At 36.1% G+C, this 23,060-nt stretch overlaps 1 protein-coding gene across 4 annotated transcripts in view; it reads left to right on the top strand.

Annotated features, from left to right (window-relative positions):
* The window catches only part of LOC150076271 (uncharacterized), a 695,145-nt gene that overhangs the window by 657,400 nt on the left and 14,685 nt on the right, over positions 1-23,060 (top strand). For 3 of the 4 annotated variants that reach the window (XM_090388135.1, XM_090388136.1, XM_090388133.1), the window contains one exon: positions 17,324-17,440. In XM_090388135.1, the coding sequence (XP_090244261.1) occupies positions 17,324-17,440 (117 nt within the window). The remainder of the gene's footprint in view (positions 1-17,323; positions 17,441-23,060) is intronic. The other variant, XM_090388134.1, reaches the window with a different exon arrangement.

The following is a 23,060-nucleotide window of genomic DNA, read 5'->3' as shown; positions in this document are numbered from 1 at the left end:
AATGCATAGGAAATAAAAAAGAAAATTCTGTCTTAAAATTACTTATTAAATTACATTATGAAGATATCATAAAAATACAATGCATAGAGGGCAGAGACTGAAATGTAAAATTTCAAAATGAAATACTGATTAATATAATATCTTATTTTTAATAATCAAGTATATACATGACATTGCCAATGAGTATTACAAGCTGAAACAGCTTTCTATTATGATACAGTTTATTTTGAGCTCTAATAGAGAGAAAACACAGTCCCATCCCATGAGAGACTAAAGAGCACAAACAATAAAAAATTCCTCGGTTCAAATTAATAAACATGATTTTAGATACTGTCAGGAGAGCAGTTCCAGGATTTAAACTTTAATTATCATACAGCATTAAAAAAATCTGCATTATTTTGATCTTGGGGGTACTATACCCCTTTAGCCCCCCTATCTGGGACCACTTGTGGACAGTCACTTGCCAACCTGCTGTGCTCCTCAGTGATCATCAGTATTTATTTTGAAAAATTCACTCACTTAGGACTGAAGTTGCAACTATGCAAAATCTGGACTTTGAAAAGCCTGCAATAAATTATTTAGTTCTTAATACAAGTTAGTGGCTAATTTAAATACAGTTCTACTATACAAAGCTGGATATGGTATAATTTTCTATTTGCATAAGATGTATCACACTAGAATTTATTCTGTTTTGTAGATATCTGTTTTATTAATACCTATGTCACACCTCTAATTATTCATATTATGTCTGTTTGAAAGGGTATGTGTTATGTATTTATCCAGCTGTTTGTCTCTCTCTTTCTCTCTCTCTCTCACACCAAATTTCTTCCAAACTAAAATCAAATAGAATTAGATTTGTTCATACATTTTGAATTTTTGATGATATCCATAGTTAGATTTGGTCATTCTGACATAACTGGACCACTGGTGTTATTGGCTGTTGATATCAGTGTAAATAACTGCAGCTTTATTCAGTCTGTAATCTAGTGATCCAAGTCAATCATTCAGTAAGATGACTCAAGTCACTGAATTGAATCACTCACTAGCCATCACTGTGGGAAAACTCATGGTCAGCTGGATAGGTACCTATATGACAAAGGAAACACAATTTTTATTTTATTTTGGCTGATGCAGCAAAAGCTCAAAGCCTTCTTGCACCATATGACTGATACTTATACTAAATAGTAAGTTGCTTAAAATTTATAATTAATGCATTTATGATAAGTTAACTGTGAATTAAAAACTCTATCACTGCCAAGTTTAAAATCATTGACTAAACTAAATGCTGGTGGCATCCTGCTCTTTCTCAGATTGTACAAGGAGGCATAATTTAAACTGAAAAAGGAGCTGAAAAGATGTATGGAAATTTGCCTTCAGCCAGTGAGTACTTGATTTTTGGAATCGACTTCCACACGGGGGTTGTGGAACTATGTAACGAGAATAAATTTAAAAAAGGGATTAGACAAATTATTATAAAGGATGGGCAAATGAAGTAGGTAGCAGTTTCCTGTTTTTTTTTCACTATTGCTGTATAAACTGGCTTCCTTGCAGCATTTTGAATTATGCAATTTGAATAATGAAAATTGAATAATGTAATAATAATTAAAATTGAATAATGCAGTAATAATGAAAATTGAATAATCAGATAATGAGCATTTTGAATAATGAAAATATTTAGAATAATGCAATTTGCATTATTCTAATAATCTTTAATGCATAATTCGCTGAAACCAAAAGTACCCAGTTTTTTTGGTTTTACAAAATATATAAAAAATTGCATATGCTCAAAAAAAAAAAAAAAAAAGATATAAAGGATACGTTTGAAGGTCAGTGTGCACACTAGTAATAACTAACTTAAAATCAACCTTCCCCCCCCCATACCAAAAAAAGAAATAGCATGAATTCTGAGGTGGATAAATACTTTCTCTTCCTCAAAATACCACAATTAATTTGTTGTTCTCAATTTTAAATCATGAAATTTTTATTTCTCAGAGCAATAGAAAAGGGGGACATCAACAGTCACCAACTTCTTAATTTTCTGTTAGTTGAGACAATTAATAAAAAGAATCAGTTGGACTTGATATATTCAGATCTATTTTCTGTTTTTAATGTGACCCTACCTTCATTTCATTTCCTCTCTGAACAGGGGAGATGCAGGAAATCCCTGGTGCTGTTAGACCCAAAACACTTCCTCTCTGAGTACTAGTTATTCAGATTCTAACTGACGATCTCTTTTTTTCATTCAGTAATCAACTTATGCTTAAATTAAGCTCCACCTTGCTGTCAAGATAAATCAGTGCAGGTGTACTGCATGGAGGGATGCTTTGTGTGCTCCTGATAGTCTGCTGTGATGACCTAAAACTTTAGTCAATCTCCAATACAGCTGATTACATCAAAGTTACTAATTCTCACATCAGACTCACTTTTTGGAAAACTTCAACTATGTTGTTCTTGAATCTGAGAACTCTAAATCAGCATATCTTTCAATTTCTGAAAACACTATTCTGCCATTATTATTATTTGTTCATGGAAAAACAAAAAAAATTTTAACTATTCACAGTGACCTACAAATTTAATTGATAATAAACTAAACTAATTTGAGAACAAATTCACAATATTGCACCCTTAGTGAAAGTATCTTGCTTTTGCCACTTGTCATTCATATAGAGAGGTCTGGATTCAAATACTGTCATAGACTGGAAGAATTTTTAAAAGCCTCTTCAGTTGGAACTGTAGTAAGCTGATCTCATGTGGAGGAAGTAAAGTTTCCCCTGTGAGTTATTCTGAGTTTTGCAACCCACACAAAATGCAAATTGTCCTATGAAAACACACAGTCTACAGACATAACACAATGGCAAAAAACAATCTGAGTCACTAATGCATCTGGAAACCAATAGCAGTGAGTATAATTAATAATGAACAGCTGTACAGACAGATGAATGGACTAGTAAACCAGAATGTCTTATAATGAGGAATTTTAACTTTTCATATATTAACTCACTAAGTCACTCACCAAGTAGCAGAATTTTTTGTATTTATTGGGTGACTGTTTTCTACACCTGCATGTTAGAGAGACAACAAGAGGAAGCAATACCCTTTATCTGTTCATTAGGCCATGACTCTTCAGGTATTAATAAACTGCTGATCAAAGAGCCACTAGGTGACAGTTATAGCAAATTCTAAATGGAAAACATTCAGGAAAGTAATTTAAATAGATATCAGATGAACTGATGAAACTAGTGGCAGAGAAGAAAAATGCATAAGATGATTATAAATTATCAGGGACAAAAATCCACAGTAAGCATAAATTAGTCTGTAGTTAGGTCACTAAGGTGGTTAGGCAACTAAGGCAGATTATAAGAAGTTTTTGACCTAAGAATGTGAAGAAAAGCAGCAAAGAATTCTTTGCTTATGTTAACACTAGAAGGAAAGGGATGAATAAACCACATTGGTCCCCCAAGATATAAATGGCATAATTATTGAGAAACCTGTTCAGCAAACTGACAAGTTCATCATTTACATTCATTTATTAACTATAAATGAATATTAATGAATATTAATTGATGAAATTAACTAATAAATGAATATTAATGAAAAACTAATATTCATTTATTAACTAATAAATGAGTATTAATGAAAAACTAATATTCATCTATTAACTAATAAATGAATATACAAATAAACTAATCTTTTCATAAGAACACATTATCAATTCTGACAGTGTTTGGCAGTTGATGCATTCTCACAAAAAAGAATAGTCCTATTCTTGCCATTGTATTTTTCTTACCATATTAAATTGTTTTGTTGCAAATTGGCAAATTTAGACTCACTCAATGAAGTACTTGGCAAAAGATGCTAAGAAAAACATCAGGGATTTCTTTACCTTATATAAACTCTAAAAGGAAGGGGATGAATCTGATTGGCCCACTTGACATCGATGGTTCGACTGTTGATGATCCTGCTCAGATAGCAAACAAACTGAATGAGTATTTTACATCTACATTCACACATGAGGAATTATTAAGGTTTGAAAATGGCAGAAGGTTATCAAATTGTAGCAGGATACTTAATGATTTTGTAATAACTGAGGGCAAAGTGGAGGAGAAATTGTTGAAGTTAAACATAAGAAAAGCAACTGGGGTGGATGGGATCTATCCAGTTATATTAAAGGAGGCGGCAAAGCAACTAAGCAAACCCTTAGCCATAATTATGAGAGCATCCTTGGACTCGAGAGGTTCCTACGGACTGGAGATGTGCAAATGTATCCCCAATTCACAATGGGGAATCGAAGGGTGACACGGGTAATTACAGACCAGTTAGTTTAACTTCTGTTCCGGGTAAAATAATGGAGTCACTGGAGTCGCAGCATGGGTTTGTTAAGGGAAAGTCTTGTCTGACAAATTTGATAGGATATTATGATGTGGTTACAAAGGAACTGGATGCAAAAAATAATTTTGATATCATATATTTGAATTTCAGGAAAGCTTTTGACACTGTTGCGCATGGAAGACTATTGTACAAATTGGAGCAGAATGGTATTAAGGGTAAGTTGCTACAATGGATAAAAGGATGGTTAAGTGGGAGAAGATAGAGGGTGGTAATCAATGGGTGCTGCTCTTCGTGGACTAATGTTATTAGTGGAGTCCCACAGGGTTTGGTGTTGGGTCCACTGTTGTTTTGTATATTTATCAATGATATTGATGAAGGTATATCAGGCTTAATGTCGAAGTTTGCAGATGATACAAGGTTGGCAGGGTTGTTAATGACAGTAATGGCAGTGTGCTAGTGCAACAGGATCTAGATAATTTGGACAGATGGGTTAAGAAGTGGCAACTGAAGTTTAACTTGACAAATGCAAAGTATTGCATATGGGTAGAAGTAACCCCAGAGAAACGTACCAACTGTGTGGAACTACACTTAAGGTGGTATAAAATGAAAAAGACCTGGGTGTAATTGTGCAGTCAGATATGAAGTTTTCTGAGCAATGCAGACAGGCTGCCAGGGCAGGTCATGGCGTTTTGTCAATGATATATAGGAATTTTGCTAGCAGAGAAAAGGAGGTGATTGTCCCTTTGTATAAGGCAATGGTCAGGCCATGCCTTGAGTACTGCGTACAGGTCTGGAGGCCTCATTTTAGGAAGGATGTAGATTTACTTGAGCATGTATAGAGAAGGGCAACAAGATTGGTAAGGGGAATGAAGGGATCCTCTTACCAAGAGAGGCTTAAGTTCTGCAAATTGCAGTGGCTGGAGATTAGGCACCTATGCGGTGATCTGATTGAGGTGTATAAGGCCTTGAATGGGTTGAGCACGCTGAATTTTGATGGGATCCTTCCACTTGTTCAGATTACGAACCTAAGGGGGCATAAATTCAAATTAAGAAAGGACAGATGTAGAATAGATGTGCGAAAATTTGCCTTTAGCCAGCGGGTGGTTAATTGCTGGAACAAACTTCCATCTGTCGTTGTGGAAGTTGATAGGTTGAATAAATTTAAGGAGGAACTGGACAGGCATTTGGAGGGAGTGGTTTTTTTTTTTTTTTTTTTTTTTTGGCTGATGCTGCATAAGCTCATACACTTGCTTTCTTGCATCACATGCCACTACTACTACTCTTCAAAGAAAACTTTTTAATGATGTTTAGCTTAATTAGCCTTCTTTCTTTTTAATTTAATTGCTTCCATATGAAAATTTAAATGCATAATAGCAAGGTGAGTTGTTTCAAAAAGATGATTGCTACCATATTTCATGATATCATTTGCTCTCACCTATGTAAATTGTAGAAATTTTCATTTCAACCTGGAAAACTTGCATTGTCAATGTTATAAACGAAAGAAAAATAGTTTATATAAATTGTGACTTGAAAAAAATTCAGTTTATGAAAATCCAACTTAATGTGGGTAATCATTTTCTCTAACAAAAACTTCCAACATTGAAGAAAGCTTTATGTCGGTTGTTTAGAAATTTTGCAATTTATTTATTACTCTCTAAGATTTTATATATATTGTAGCATTTTCATTTTTACAAACAAATGAAGGTACCATTAATTAAATCAGCTTGCTTAGAAACAAAAAGTGATACAGTTAATGTCAAAATCAAAGTACTTTCTCTGGAACTGTGGTAAACTAAATATCTCTTGACACGACACCAAACACCAATCAGTCAGTCAGTTACCCAACTAAACTGAATACTGAAGATTGGTGCTTCCATAATGTTTCATAGGAATCTAGATTTGCCAACACTCTTGAATGAAACATTACTGGCTTTCTAAGAGCTCTTACCATGTATCATTAAAGTGATCACTGATAATAGCATATCAGACAATCCTGGATTGTGTTTAATATGCTACTATCCATCACATTTGATGTATAGTACAGAACTTTTTAAAAATTTCACAGTAACACCAGTTTGCATATTTGAACACTGAGTTATCCATTAGTATCTTGTAAAGAATGAGTGTTGCTCTAAATTATTAAAATCACCTTAGGTGGATTTACTTATTGCAAACTTACATAGCTGAAGCTGTGATGTCATTTCCCTGCCTACATGCTATAATATATTTAAACTGTAAGAAGCACCTGGTGTACAGCTAAAAAACCACTGGCATTTGATAGATACCTGGGGCTGATAGAATCTAATGTAATATAACGTTACCAGTTACATTAAAAGAAGCAACAAAAGAGCATCCTTGGTTTCAGGGGAGCCCCTTATGGACCGAAGATGTATAAATGTCTTCCCTATTCATAAAGGGGATTGAAGGGAGACATAAGTAACTACAGACCTGTAAACTTAACTTCTATTCCAAGGAAAATAATAGAATTAATGATCAAAGTCATAATACAGGATCATCTTGGCAGCAATGTAGTTGTATGGCAATCACAGCATGAATATATTGTAGATCTTAACTAACCAATCTGATTGGCTACTACAATATAGTGACAAAGGAACTAGATGAAAAATAATAATTTTGACATCACGTGCTTAGATTTCAAAAATCTTTCAATGTTTCACTTGAAAGACTGCTATACAAATTGGAGCAGTGTGACATTAAGGGCATGTTACAGCTATGGATGAAAGGATATTTCAGTGGGAGAAGGCAGAGGGTGGTTATTAATGGCCACTGCTCTTGGAATAATGTTTATTAGTGGAGTCCCTTGAGGCTTAGTGCTAAGTCCTTTATTATTTTCAGTATTTATTAATGATGTTAATATAGACATATCAAATTTTATATCAAATTGCAGATGATACAAAGGTTAGCAGGGATTTATTGACAAAATTCAGGGTGTGATGCCGCAATAAGACCTAGAAAAATTAGCCAGATAGTCTGAGATGTGGCAGTTGAAGCTATAAAATTGAAAAATGTAAGGTACTGCATGTAGGAAGCATTAATCACAGGATAACATACCAGATATGTGGTACTGTACTCAAAGTAATGAAGAAAGAGTGTACAATTACACATGTATGTAATTGAACAGTCTGACATAACATTCTTTGGGAAGTGTAGACAGTGATGTGACAGCTTGTGTGGTTCTGTCAGTGATATATACAGGAATTTTGACAGAAGAAACAAGGAGGTGATTATCCCATTGTATAAAGCAGTGGCTAAGCCGAATTTGAGTGTACAACATACAAATGCCAAATCCACATTATAGGAAAGATGTGAATCTGCAGAAATGGGTGGAGAATAAAGCAATAAGATTAGTCAGAGACACACAAAAAGACTAGTTCTGTAAATTGCAGTTTCTGGAAACTAGGCACCTACGAAGAGACCCAATTGAAGTATATAAGTGCCTAAATGGATTGACTAAATTAAATGCAGACGGTATATCCCAGTTCTTTCTTGGATAACACATATAAGGGTCATAAATTTAAATTGAAAAAGGATGGTTATAGGATAGATGCATGACAATAAATAAATAAACACTTGCTCCATGGATAATAAAAGAGGAATATATTTAATTTTAAGAATTAAATTAATAATAATCCATTAGAAAAGACTCATAGAAGTTAATAAGTTTTCCTTTAAAATTTTATTATCAAAATATTAAAAGTATAAATTTAATTAAAGTAAAAAATAAAATAAAATCATGCCAGTCACGTCTTGACAGTTTAACACAACATGATGAAAAATATGAAACCCTAAAATTCAAGTTGGCACTGGCATGCTGTTTGACAAAAACAAAATCAGTTATCAACTCTCACAAGTATGTATTGGTAACATGCAACATACTGGCATTGTGAGGAGAGTGTGTGTTTTACAGAAGCAAACCTGTGATCTTTTGATGTTTATCAGAATCTTGGAGGCTTTCAGTTTTCTGATTATAATCAATTTTATTGATGACTGTTGTAGCATTAATCTTGTCTACCTTGGTAATACAGATGTTAGGATCTCGGCAAATGGAGATGTAAAGGCTTGCTTTTTCAACTGGGAATAGGTTGTATGTACTAGTTCCACACATCTATTCTGTATTTCCTCAATTTCAGTTTATGCCCCTTCAGGTTGGTAATCTCAGCATGAGGAAGAATCCCATCAGCATTGACCCTGCTCAATCCATCAAGGCCTTATACACCTCCATCAGATCGCCTCGCAGGTGCCTAGTCTCCAATGCTGCAATTTACAGACCTTGAGCCAGCTAAGGTAAAGAAAGCCAACACAAGAATGACGAGAAAAGTAGGATAACTTACGCAGAAAATTAGCTTCCCGACACTGGACTCTAATGCTGCTCACTTGGTAAACAGACGGTAGGTGTTATCAGTCTGGAGCTGAAATCGAAAAGGATATATTGATTGACAGGTGGGCTTGGCAAACAATGAAATGATTGGTGATGGGCGCCACAGAAGACAAGCTACTGTGTAGTCATTGGTTGGCATAATAATGTGTATTTATGAGTAAAGAACAGTGCATAATAGTTTTGTAATGAGCGGTAAACGGGTAATAGTAGCAATGACTCTTTTAAAGATGGAAGAAATTTAAGGAAAATAAAACGTTGGTCGATTTTTTGATGAAAACAAAATCAATAAAAGTTTCATTCTATTCACTTTTATGTTCTTCATTATGTTTTTTTCTCATTATTAAAAGCAGATTTTTGGAGTTCTTAAGTGTTTTTACTATACTGTTGATTTAGGTTTGGTTATGAAAAAAAAGGAAAAGTTTTTTTTTTTATTTTTTCGCTATATTTCATAACCTGACCTTAAATGGTAGGTTGAGAAATAATAGAAACGGTTTCCTTATATTTAGTGACCTAACCTTAAACGTTAGGTTAGGAAATAATATAAGAAAGAAAGATTATATATATATAGTGAATAGCTGTTGGGGTGTTGATTGACGTTATGATGCGTGTGTATCCGCACGAATGTCTTTAAAAATAAAAGTACAGTAATAAAAAAATAATATTTTTTTTAATAAACAATTTATGCACTAGTCCACACGATTCTAAAGAAAAAAAAGGTTAGGTTACCCCCTCAATTTTAGGAGGGATTCAAGTGGAGGTAACCTGACCTTTTTTCACCATTAGGGCATATTATTGAACAAGAAAATAAAAATAGTCATAAAAAAAATTATTTTTTTTATGAATGTATTTATAAATATGACTGTGATTCTAAAGAAAAAAGGTTAGGTTACCCCCTCCACTTTGGGAGGGGTTCAAGCTCCCATGGGATTCAAGTGGAGGTAACCTGTCCTTTTTTCACCATTATGGCATTCATTAGGGCAAGTTACCATCAGTGCTTCTGAGTGCTACTAAAATGATACTAACTCGATGTTATCGTGTGTTGTGTTCGCGCACCAATCAGCACATTGTTTGCAATGCCTACCTGTCAATCAATATATCGTTCTTGACTTTGCTGCAGACCGATAACACCTATCATCTGTTTACCGAGTGAGCAGCACTAGAGTGCCATATGGAAACTAATTTTCCATGTAAGTTATCCGATGTTTCTCGTCGTTCTCGTGTTGGCTTTCTTTACCTTCACCCTTGAACCTTTCTTCGTAAGAGCACCCCTTTATTCTCCTCACCAGTCTTGTTGCCCTTCTCTATACTCATTCTAGCAATTCTACGGCATTCCTAAAATGAGGCTTCCAGACCCGTATGCAGTACTCAAGGTGTAGCCTGGCCATTACCTTATACAAGGGGATAAACACCTCCTTATCCCTGCTCGAAAAATTCCTGTATATCATTGACAAGACCCCCATGACCTCTGGCAGCCTATCTGCACTGCTAAGAAAACTTCATATCTAATTGCACAATTACTCCCCAGGTTCCACTATCCTGAGTGTAACACCACCCAGTTGGTACATTTCTCTGGGGTTACTGCTACCCATATGCAGTACTTTGCATTTGTCAATGTTAAACTTCAGTTGCCACTTCTCAACTCATCTGCCCAACGTTTCCAGATCCTGTTGCAGCAGCATATTGTCATTACTGTTATTAACAACCATGCCAACCTTTGTATCATCTGCAAATGTTGACATTAAGCTTGATATACCTTTATCAATATCATTAATAAATATACAAAACAACAATAGGCCCAACACCAAACCTCGGGGGACACCACTAATAACATTAGTCCACGAAGAGCAGTGTCCATTGATTACCACTCTGTCTTCCTCCCACTCAACCATCCTTTTATCCATTATAGCAACTTGCCCTTAATGCCATACTGCTCCAATTTGTACAGTAGTCTTCCATGTGCAACAGTATCAAAAGCTTTCCTGAAATCCAAGTATATGATATCAAAATTATTTTTTGCATCCAGTTCCTTTGTAACCACATCATAGTATCCAAACAAATTGGTCAGTCAAGATTTCCCTTTAACACACCCATGCTGGGTCTAATTATTACTGCTTGAAGTAATAATTCTAAATTATTACAAATTGTTGAAGATGGACATAAAAAAAGGCACCTGGGTGGATGGAATCTATCCAGTTATATAAAGGGAGGCATCAAAGGAGGTAAGCAAACCCTTAGCCATAATTAAGAGAGCATCCTTGGATTCAGTAGAAGTCCATATGGACTGGAGATGTGCAAATGTATCCCCAATTCATAAAGGGGACCCAAAAGGCGATGTGAGTAATTACAGACCTGTTAGCTTAACATCTGCTCCAGGAAAAATAATGGAATCGCTGGTTAAAGAAGCAATGCAGGCTCATCTGGACAGACATGGAATTCTACTGCAATCGTAGCATGGATTGTTAAGGGGCAGTCTTGTCTAACCAATCTGATAGGTTACTATGATGCAGTAACCAAGGGATTGGATGCAAAAAATAATTTTGACATCATATACTTGGATTTCAGGAAGGCTTTCAATACTGTTGCATATAAAAGACTGCTGTACAAACTGGAGTGCATAGTGGCATGAAGAGCAAGTTACTGCTATGGATAAAGGGATGGTTAAATGGAAGAAGACAGTGTAATTATCAATGGGCACTGCTCTTCATGGACTAATGTTATTAGTGGAGTTCCCCAGGTCTAAGTGCTGGGCCTATTGTTGTTTTCGATATTTATCAATGATATTGATGAAAGTATATTAGGCTTAATATCTAAGTTTGTAAATGATAAAATGGGTGGTTAGCGACAATCATCACTGTGAGCTACTGCAACAGGTCTTGGAAAATTGGGTTGATTGGCTGAGAAATGGCAGTTGAAGTTTAACATTGACAAATGTAATGTTCTGCATATGGAGTAGTAGTAACCCTAGAGTAACTTATCAACTGTGTGATACTCAGTTGATAAGTTACTCTAGTAAATGAAGCTCAGGGTAGTGGAGAATGAAAAATACCAGGAGGTAATTGTGCAATCAGAAATTAAATTTTCTGTACAGTACAGACATGCTGCCAGGACAGTTCATGGGGTTTTGTCAGTGATATATAGAAACTTTATTAGCATGGATAAGGTTATTATCAATTTCTATAAGTTCATGGTTAGGCTGCATATTGAGTTGAGGAATGGTGGTTGCAAAATCGACAGAAATAGAGTAGAACAGAGTGTCAAGATTATGTCTAGAAGCTTCATCACCATGCTGTATTGAAATGTTTAGATAGTTTTGATGAGTTGAGATTCAAATTTGAAAATAACAAGCAGCACACTTTGCACTCATTGAGTTTCATCCTTCTCTGTCATACAAATAGGCGCCTCCATAGCCAGGTGGGAAGGAGAAGCAGTGCATTACACACGCTTCTTGATTAGACCAGGGTTCAAGCCTGTAACCACCAAATACGGAGGATGCGGAAAGGTCAGGGAATGACCACCACATATCCCAGAGCATTAGCATTAGTAGAGGCATTTGATGCAAGAAAGCAAGCTTAAGCAGCATCAGCCAAAAAAAAATAATAATAAAAAATAAATAAAATAAAATAAATAGTTAAATAAAAAAATAAAAAATAACCACTTCCACTTCACACCTCTGTTCGTTCGAAATACCTGTCCAGCTGAGCCTTAAACTTATTTAGGCTATTATTATTATTATTATTAATGGCCATATGGTACAAGGAAGCCTGAGGCTTATGCTGCACCAGCCAAAAAAAAAAAAAAAAAAAAAATTCCCAAGTTACCCCCTGAGAGAGAGAGAGAGAGAGAGAGAGAGAGAGAGAGAGAGAGAGAGAGAGAGAGAGAGAGAGAGAGAGAAGTAGAAAGGAATCACCAAGAAAGAGAAGAATAATGATATCCAGCTCAGGACCCTGGGTTTGCCAAGCCCATACTCACTAGATGTGAGCCCCCGGGGTTAATCAACATCCACGACAAGGGATGGAAGTCTGTTCCACCAACCAACTCTCTGTCTTCTCCCCCTCAACCACCCCTTTATCCATAGCAGCAGTTTGCCTCCAATGCCACATTGCTCCAATTTGTGCAGCAGTCTTCCATGTACAACAGTATCAAAAGCCTTTCTAAGATCCAAGTATATAATATCAAAGTTATTCCCTGCATCCAGTTCTTTTGTGACTGCATCATAGTATCCAATCAAATTGGTCAGGCAAGACTTCCCCTTAACAACACCATGCTGTGTCTGAGCTAGAACTGAAGTCTTGTCTAGATGATCCTGCAGTGCTTCTTTAACCAGTGTCTCCATTAATTTTCCGGGAACAGAAGTTAACTAACAGGTCTATAATTACTTGTGTCGCCCTTTGATCCTGCTTTGTGAATTGGGGTCATATTTGCACATCTCCAGTCCATGGGTACTTCCTCTGAGTCCAAGGAAGCTCTCATAATTATGGCTAAGGGTTTGCTTACTTCCTTTGCTGCCTCCTTTAATATAACTGGATAGATCTCATCCACCACCCCAGGTGCCTTTCTTGTATTTATCTTCAACAATTTCTCCTCCACTTTACTCTCAGTTATTACAAGATTCTCTACTGCCAGAGTTGAATACACCTCTGGCATTCCCCTCACTGAATAACTCCTCATGTGTGAATGTTGATGCAAAATATTCATTTAGTTTGTTAGCTACCTGAGCAGGATCATCAACAGTTGACCCATCGATATCAAGTGGACCAATCTGATTCATCCCCTTCCTTCTAGAGTTTACATAAGTAAAGAACTCTTTGCTGTTTTTCTTTGCATCCCTTGCCAAAGATTTCTCGTAATCTGCCTTCGCCTGCCTAATCTCCTTTGTAACTTGGTTACAGATCAACTTGTATCTATCATAGGCTTCTGTGTCATGTGTTAATTTGTAAGTATCCCATGCATTTTTCTTCTCTGCCATATGCCTCATTAGTTCATCTGACATCCATTTTGGCCTAAACCTTGAACAATATTTCTTGGTTGGTATGTAAAGCCTAGTAGCTTCCAAGATAAGTTCTTTGAATGCTTCCCATTTTGAATTTGCTGTTGGTAACATCATTAGTTGGTCCCACTGTATAGAAGTTAAATTCTGTCTCAGTCCATCGTAGTCGCCTTTACGAAAGCAATAACCCTTCCGTTTACCCCTAATGGTAGTTACCTCTTTGAGTAAATCCCACTTCAGCACACTGTGATCACTGCCATTTACCTGCGGATTCTTAATGCATGAGGAATCACTACTGATAATCAAATCAAGAGTATTACTCCCTCTAGTTGCCTCCCGAACATGCTGATGTAGAAAACAATCATCCAATAAATCCACAAAAGCCTTGCTAGTGTGTGAGTGACCAGCCCCCAAATTCCAGTCAATATCTGGGAAATTAAAATCCCCCATTATAAGACTCTGATTTACTGGCCCACTCTATTTCCCTGTACAATTTCTTATTATACTCATCAGAGTCATTAGGCCTATAGCACACTCCTATTCTCAATTTTGATCTCCCAATGCTTATGTCACACCAAACTGACTCGACACTGCACTGTCCAGCAATGTCGACTGGCTTCACTTCCTTGGATTTTATGTATTTCTTAACTAATAGCATAACCCCTCCTCCCTTCCTATCCTGTCTATCCCTTCTGTAGACATTGTACTTCCCAAATTCCAGTTCTGCATTCGTTATATCTGTGTCACACCATGTCTCTGAAATCTCCACAATATCTGCCTTTGATGTTTTGAGCAATACCTCAAATTCATCAAATTTATTTACCAAACTCCTAGCATTGGTGTACACGCAAGTAAACATGCACCTGTTCTTTTTCTTAGCTACCCTAACACAACCCATGTGTTTACTTGTACCCCAATGATTTCCAGCAGTCTCTGAAATATCCTGCATCTTATTTTCCAGGCTGCGGCTCATTCCAATAGAAGCAGTGCAAGAAACACTTTCACCTCTGCTAGTGGCTACTGTTAATCTATTAGTCCTTGTATCCCCCCAATCTAGCGGTTTTCCGACTCACCTAACACTGCTTTGATAGCATCAGCAAACATTCTTGCACCCTTTCTATTTAAGTGTATCCCATTCCTGTAGAAGCAGTCTCTCCTGTTAACAAGTACAGACTAGGCTGAAAAAAATTCTACCTCTTGAGCCTTGCACAATCTTTCCAGGGCCGAATTGATCGACAGGGTTCTCATCATATACTCCCTCCTATCGTGTCTGGGCAGAATTGCAGATACTTTCAAATTCAACCCTAATTCACGGCTTTTTTTTCAACAGTGACCTGTACTTGTTAAGTAATTCCGCCGGTCCGTAGCCGAGTGGGCAGGAGCGGGAGTGCAGTAGCACACGCTCTTTGAGTAGACCGGGGTTCAAGCCCCTGACTGCTGAATACGGTCGATCTGCCAACCCGCACTGGACTAGCGTGGCAGATTATGGTCCATTTCCCTCAGCATGAATTGTTGAGGAGGCTTCCACCCTGCAGTGGGTTGATAATGGCTGCACTTTACTTTACCTACTCTTAATATCATTAGTGCCAACGTGTACAGCTATATCACCTTTTGTGCCCTTAAAAGATGATATCCGCTCTACAACGAATTTGAACCTTTGCCCCTGGCAGACAATAATGCCTTAGTTGCTAATGCTCCTAAAAACCAAAATAACTAACTCTGTCATACAAGTGAAACCATAAAAAACATAGTCATCATTCCATTTACATTACTTTGACATGGCAAGGGTTACTGGAATTAAAAGGTTAAATTACTCATCACTAAGATTCATTATAGTATATGACAAGATAAATAAAAGTATCAGATTTTTAAATGCATATTAAATATTACTCACCTCAAATAATTTTATGATAGATGTAAATTTACAAAATATACAAGTAAATACTAGTCAATTTTCTGTGAAACTAACTGTACTGGATGCGGTGGCAACTTACGCAACACTAATGATCGATTTTAAATTCAAAGATCAAAGCCTTGGTAGTGCTATTACAGTATTAATTATTGTAATAGCATTACACTATAAATTGGTTATGTATGCAGTGCCTCAACTGAAGTGCTGCATGTTCATTCCTGTTCTGTAACTTTCTTTTAAAAATCAAGGATTTATTTTTACTGCATACAGTATTACCATTTATGTTTTTGTTTTGTGGCATTATTATATGTTATGTTAAAACAGGGAAAGTATAACCTATTTAGTTGACTAACTATTTCACTCTGACCAACTAAATAAAAAAATATAATTTTTTTTACAATAAAAATGCTTGCTTAATACAGGTCAGATTAGTTTTTGGGGGACTGAGGTTGCTATTTATGTTAGACAGGATAGTGCTTAATTAGATGTTCACAAGAGGGGACTTAGCAAGGGACCAACAAAAATGCACCACCTAACAGAGGGTGATGCAGGTTTCACTCTTTATATTTTTTTGTTGTTTGAAGAAAGAGTATTTGTACATATGTCTGTATTTAATAATTATTATTGTCCTTAAAGAAATCTGACTGTTTATTGCACCCTCCCCCCCAAGAAAGGCTGACTCACATCCCAGATTAAGAAATGCAGACTTAAAAGAAGCATTCCTTATTTAAGCATCCCCAGTAATTTTAATTACAAAGGGGATAAATATCAGAAATGCTTGAATTAATATTTGAAAAAGTGCCTGCTAAGAACATCACTTGATATTTTCTTAGCAAACACTAAGACACCAGATGATTATGTTAACACCTTAAATCACATTTCCATCACAGAACAAGATCTACAACCTTGGACTTCCAGTTTCTCTTCAAAAGGTCAAGAGGCTGAGTGCATGCTTCTTCCATCTGCTACCTATGCCACTACTTCCATAGGCGCCTCCGTATGCCACTACTTCCATAGGGGCAGCAGTGCGTAGCACATGCTTCTAATCAAGAAGCATGTGCTACGCACTGCTGCTCCTAGCACATGCTTCTTGATTAGACCGGCGTTCGAACCCGTGACCACCAAATATGGAGGATGCGGAAAGGTCAGGAAATGACCACCGCATATCCCTGGAGCAATGTGGCCTTAGTTGCTAATGCTCCTAAAAACCAAATAACAGCCACTACCTCCACAACTTATGCCACTACCATTACATAAGAAGTTTGCACTCTCCTTACAGTGCACTTCATTCCTAATGGTCAGTAATTAGTTTTGGTTTCCATGTGACAGCAACTACTTATTGTTTCAGCTTTCATTTGTTCATTTTTAGACTATCAACATGAGACGTGCGCATTCACATGTATGCGACTTGTTTCCATTCCTGCCAAGGAGGCGAATATCTATCCTTTGGATCTTTTGTAATGTTTTCTTATTAATTTAACACTTTAGGATTAAACATATTCCTTTCTTTACTATCTAAATGAATTGTGTGTATGCATTTTTTTTTTTTTTTTACCCATTCAGTTTTACTTGAAAACAGGTCACCTTATATTTAAATAATTATGGTATTTATATATCTTTGTAATCTGCATCAAAACATTCTCTTACCCCATTCTTAATTTCTTATAGAGTGTATTTTATGAAACTTATTTTTAAGTAGAAGGGGTTCGATCCAGGACACCTCCTATAATTCTTTCCCGACGAATCAGAGAGTCCTCATTAGTGGGAAAGCCAGAAATGACTAGACAAAAAGACATGATTGTGTGTGACCCAGGTAAGATTTCTAGGATTTTAGAATGGATAATGAAAATTGTTGACTTTTTTTTTTTTTTTTTTTTTTCGGTTTAACAATACACCATCAAAAATTTAAATCAAAATATATATTAATTAATTAAAAAAAAAAAAAAAAAAAAGTGAAATACAACTTTCTGTCAGAGTTACCAAATACATATAATTCTAGAAAACAAAAAGACTTATTGTACTTCACTGTTCAGTTACAACTTCAATATTTCAGTAACTCAAAATAATGATATCATTAATAAAATATAGTAGACATGATTTACTGTAGTTATCAAATAGTTCTAATTTAAATAATATCATTATTGTTGGGTCAATAATATTGTTAATAAGTTTTTGTGGCTGAAAAAGTTGCAGCTGTTATTTGCATATAATTTGTTGCCAGAAAATTATTCCAGGGGTTATTCTGATCACATTGTGATAATGAACTAATCCAGTTATGATTTTTTTTCCACATTACATTTCATTCTTCTGGAAGTAGCATCTAAATCTTATTGGAAAGTGAAATTTATGTTTTTTGCAGGTTTTTTTTCCTTTTTTTTTGCCTAACCACTGCCAGTTATAATTTTATGGTTACACATCAACATTGTAAATTGAAATTCAAATCAAATGTGAATTGCTTGCAACTGTATTTTCTTGGGATGGTATATAATTATATCTGCACATGCAATAAAAAAGTTGTGTATATGTAAATAAAAAAAAAAATAATAATAATAATAAGGGGGGGGGGTCTCCACCTCTCCTTGTAAGTGAATATTTCTTTTATAGAATTCCTACACTTTAGTGTAGGAATTCTATAAAATAATCAGCTGTTCCAGATTATTATTTTGTACTTAACTATCTACATGTTTCGCTCCTCATATAGGTACCTATCCAGCTGACCTTTGAAATTCCCCAAACCATCAGTCAGCCTCAGCTACCCATAGTGCTAATTTATTCCAGAAATTACAACTCACTGACTAAAATAAAACCTGCTACAACCTAGTCTGATCAACACACTCCATAATTTGAATTTACAATCCTTAGTTCTAGTATCATTTATAACCTCAAATTATCTCACTTTTATTCATTTTGCTATCCCCTCTCAGAGTCATAGACTTCAGTCAGATCCTAGTACTAAACCCTATAACCTGCATATTCGAAGTCTTCCTCATACTAGTTACCCTTTTGCTAATCACAGCTGGCATGTTGCCTGTCTTTGGACCTTTTCAAAATGTTTGTCCTTTTTAGATGTAGTCTCCATATCTGAGCACAGTATTTCAAAAGTGGTCTTACAATTGCCTTATGCAGTGAGATTATGACCTATTCTCAACAAACAGATATTCAGTAAATCATTGATGAGACATCATGGACTGTCCTCGTTGCCTGTCTACATTGCCTGGAGAATTTCATATCCACATCTGTTGTAACCTGTAACCCCAAATCCCTTTCTTATTTTACCTTTGTTAATTAAACCCACTAAGTTTGTATGCTACTTCAGTGTTGTTAGTCCCTGAATCTAATACCTTGTTTTGCTGCATAAAAACATAGTTGCACTTTTCTTGTCTTCATCCTAAAGTAGTGCTTCTTGGAATTGATCACTAACCATTCTCCTGATCTTGACACAGTTTGCCTCCCTTCATCAGTTTAAGAAAATTAGAAACAACAGTAGTTCCCAATACCAATCCTTGCTGATACTACTTCTAACATTAGCCCAATCTAAAGAGTAACCATTAATTACAACCTTTTGCCTCCTGCTCTGCAGCAATCTGTTTGAGTGTCTTACCTGTAATCCTAACATAGTTCCAGCTTATATAGGAGTGAATTGAATGTTTTGCTAAAATCCAAACAATGTTGAAATTATCTCATACATCCAGCTCAACTTTGTCAAAGTAGCTAACCAGGTTAGTCAAATGTGATTTTCCCTTTACAAAACTCCAGTGTTTTCTCAGAATTTCTTTTAATATTAGTATTAGCCATAGTGCAAGGAAGCCCAGGACTATTGCTGCACCGGCCAAAAAAACAAAAATTATAAACCACCTATTTGACTTCCTCCAAGTATTTATCTAACTGAGCTTTGAATTTCCCCAAGCTGTCAGCCTCAACCACCCAAATAGGTAATTTATTCCAACAATTAACAACTCACTGACTAAAAGAAAACTTGCAATCCAGTCTAAACCTCTTCTCCCCGCCCCCATAATTTGAATTTATGGTTCCTGGTTCTGGAATAATTCCTAACAGTGAAAATTTCACCCTCGTTCATTTTGCTTTCACCTCTCAGAGCCTTATACATCTTATTCAAATCTTTAAGGTATCTAGTTCCCAAGCCCTGCAGCCCACATAATCAAAATCATTGCTTGAAAGGGTCCACCTTTGGACACTTTCAAAAAACTCAATGTCTTTATTTTAGATATGTTCTCCATTCCAAATGTGATCTCGCACATATGCCTTATATGGTGATATTATGACTTCCCTATCTCTACAAGCAAATGTTCAATAAATCATCAATAGGACACCATAGAGCCTCCTTGCTGCCTGTCCATACTGCTCAGAGAACTTCATATCTGACCATATCAAACTCCCAAATCTTTTTATTCCCCTACTGTTTTTAGTCACACCCCACATATTAAGTTATTTTGGAGTTGCTGTTTCCCCATGCAAGGTAAGACCTTGCATTTTTTTTTTTTTTTTTTGCATTAAAAGATAGCTGCCACTTTTCTGACCAACTCTGAAGTCTATCTAGTTGTCCTGATGTGCTTGGCATTTCTATCAAAATACTCCTACTTTGCACCCTTGATCACTGCTTCACTTTCTCCACTGCTAAATTCAAACTGACCAGTCCATAGTAGTTACCCACTTTGCTCTCAGAATCACCTTTAAGGATTGGCAATATGCTGCCACTTCCAATCCAAAAGAATCTCTCCTAGGTGGACAGAATGGTTTTAGAATACAAAAGAGCTAAAGCAAAATTGGAATTGAAAACACCACATATGATTACTGACTTAATGAAATTAAACAATTTTAATAGTACATCATTAATTGAAGATGAAAATATTACAGATCCTTATTGCACTTATTAAATTTCTCTTGGGGACAATAGTTGAACTAGGATTATCCTCAATGGTATAATCAATATTAAGGATCAACCATGGCCTTGTCTCCGTAGCCGAGTGGTCAGGAGTGGGAGTGCAGTAGCAGACGCTCTTTGAGTAGACCGGGGTTCAAGCCCCTGACTGCTGAATACGGTCAATCTGCCAACCCGCACTGGAGCAGCATGGCAGATTATGGTCCATTTCCCTCAGCATGAATTGTTGAGGAGGCTTCCATCCTGCAGTAGGTTGATAATGGCTGCACTTTACCTTTTTTTTTATGGCCTTATGGTAGCTTGCTTGTTCACATATATGCCTTCCTATCAAGTTTACACTCTGCCTTTAAAAATGCATTCCCCATTTCTATCATGATTGCATTAACCCAAGCAAATCAGCCCAGCTTATGATCTCCAACTGGAAAATCAAAACTAACATTTCAGTTACAGTTGGGGTGCTTCACCTTTCAAAGACAACCTCTCATTTGGGCCTAGGGTTAATGTGAGATGAAGGGCTAACTTTTGTACCCCACCACCACATGAAAGCTGAAACACATTCCTCTCTGTGGGCCACCAGACTGAAGCTGGTAGGAATCCAAAACTTTGCATCACAACTAAATACACCATATTTTCATTGTCCCTGTACCCTTAAACACCACAGATTTGATTCTCTGCTACTAGTTGTCATCTTAAAGCCATTTTTGGGATTGAATATTGATGGCTCATTAGAGTCACTGAGAATCCCTTCCCCATTTTACGAGCCATGCTGTACTAAAACCTCAATATCAAGCCTTAGAAGCTGTGAGTGAGTTTTCACAGGGAACTTGCTGACACTTGCTCAACTCATCACTGGGAAGCTAGATGCCCCAAAGGTTGACAACATAATTTCACACGCCCATGGCCCAATGCAAGGCTCTCTACTAGCCTGAGCCTACCATCATGTATAATTGACATGATGGTCTTTGGTGATGCCTCCCAACAAATACACTCAAGGTATAAACTGAAAATTGATGCCAAAAGGCTTCTCAAAGCTGCCACATGCCAAAAACAAATTTTTGGGGACTTTTCTCCTCACCCAACTGTGAAGGATACCTCCAAATTGATGGTCAATGTTTAGTATCCCTATGCATGCAAGTACAATGGGCTATGGGTGTCTGCAGGATACCTCAGGCTGTCCCCAAGCCTAACCTCTAGGAATAACAGAGAGCAGGCTTTGCCCATGTCTAACGGTGTCCATATCGACAGAGAACTATTGTATAATGTTGACTGTCTTGTAAAAAAAAAAAAAGTAAAGTGCAGCTATTATCAACCCACTGCAGGATGGAAGCCTCCTCAACAATTCATGCTGAGGGAAATGGACCATAATCTGCCACGCTGGTCCAGTGCGGGTTGGCAGATCGACCGTATTCAGCAGTCAGGGGCTTGAACCTCTGTCTACTCAAGGAGCGTGTACTACTGTACTCCCGCTCCTGACCACTTGGCTACGGAGGCATCAAAGTCTTCAGGTTGATCTGCTAGCATTCTGTCCAAGATTATTTCCATTTAAATTTAATGTCTCTCATTAGTCAAGTTAAAGATACTAAGAATATAAGCTGTTGTTGTAAATAAGATGATGTAAATATTTCAGCAGATGGAGCTCACATGTACTGTGATCATGGGCACCAGCAGCATTATACATCGTTAATTTGGATTTTGAAGTAATACACAATTTTTAATAATTTCATTAATTTATTGAAGCTTTAAAACAATACAAATTGTACAAAAAAAAACTAAAATATTAATTCAAATAATTTATCAAAACATGAAAAAAATTAAAATAACTCTTGCAATACAAAACTAGACATCATTAATTTTTAAATTAATTTAAAAATTAATTCTTTAAATAAAAATTGCAATCTTCTCAGCTTCTCTGCAAATTTTGATATTGTTGCATTCATAAAATCTTCATTGCCATCAATTCTTTTCCTACGTTCTTTGGATATAGTTGATCTCGTTTCAAGATCAACTATGTATTAATTAAGATATTGCATGTATTGTATTCAAAAATTTGGAGAACAAAAATTTATTTCCACATGCACCACCTTGAAAAATATCCTGCCGGTGTCCATGACTGTGATGTAACCTCTTGTGCATGTGGTATCTCACACCTAATTTTCTGTAGTTATCACCCTCCTAGCCCATGGCTGTCCGGGGGTAACTTACAATTGGGATTTATATAAAATATATATTTGTTAAAATGTATAAATCAGCATGCATTATTATTGAAACTTTATAATGCTGCCATATAATTAAAAATAGAAAAACCAAGTATTCTTATTTATTCTTAATTTTTATTTTATTTATTTATTTATTCATAAAAGATCCTTCTGAATGCTGATCACTAGCCTAACATAATTATTTTGCACCTGACCCTGTAAATCCTATAGCCCCTACTGACGTGTATTATATGGGCCCCCAACCAATGGAATATATGAGATTTAATTATCACCATGGTAGTTATTCCTGGGCAATGAGTCTGTATTCTTTGTGTGTA

Source organism: Mastigoproctus giganteus, chromosome 13 (genome assembly GCF_048544385.1).
Source record: "Mastigoproctus giganteus isolate SK-2022 chromosome 13, ASM4854438v1, whole genome shotgun sequence".
Lineage (NCBI taxonomy): Eukaryota > Metazoa > Arthropoda > Arachnida > Uropygi > Thelyphonidae > Mastigoproctus > Mastigoproctus giganteus.
The sequence above is the reverse complement of the archived record's forward strand: the minus strand, read 5'-3'. Positions and strand labels throughout refer to the sequence as shown.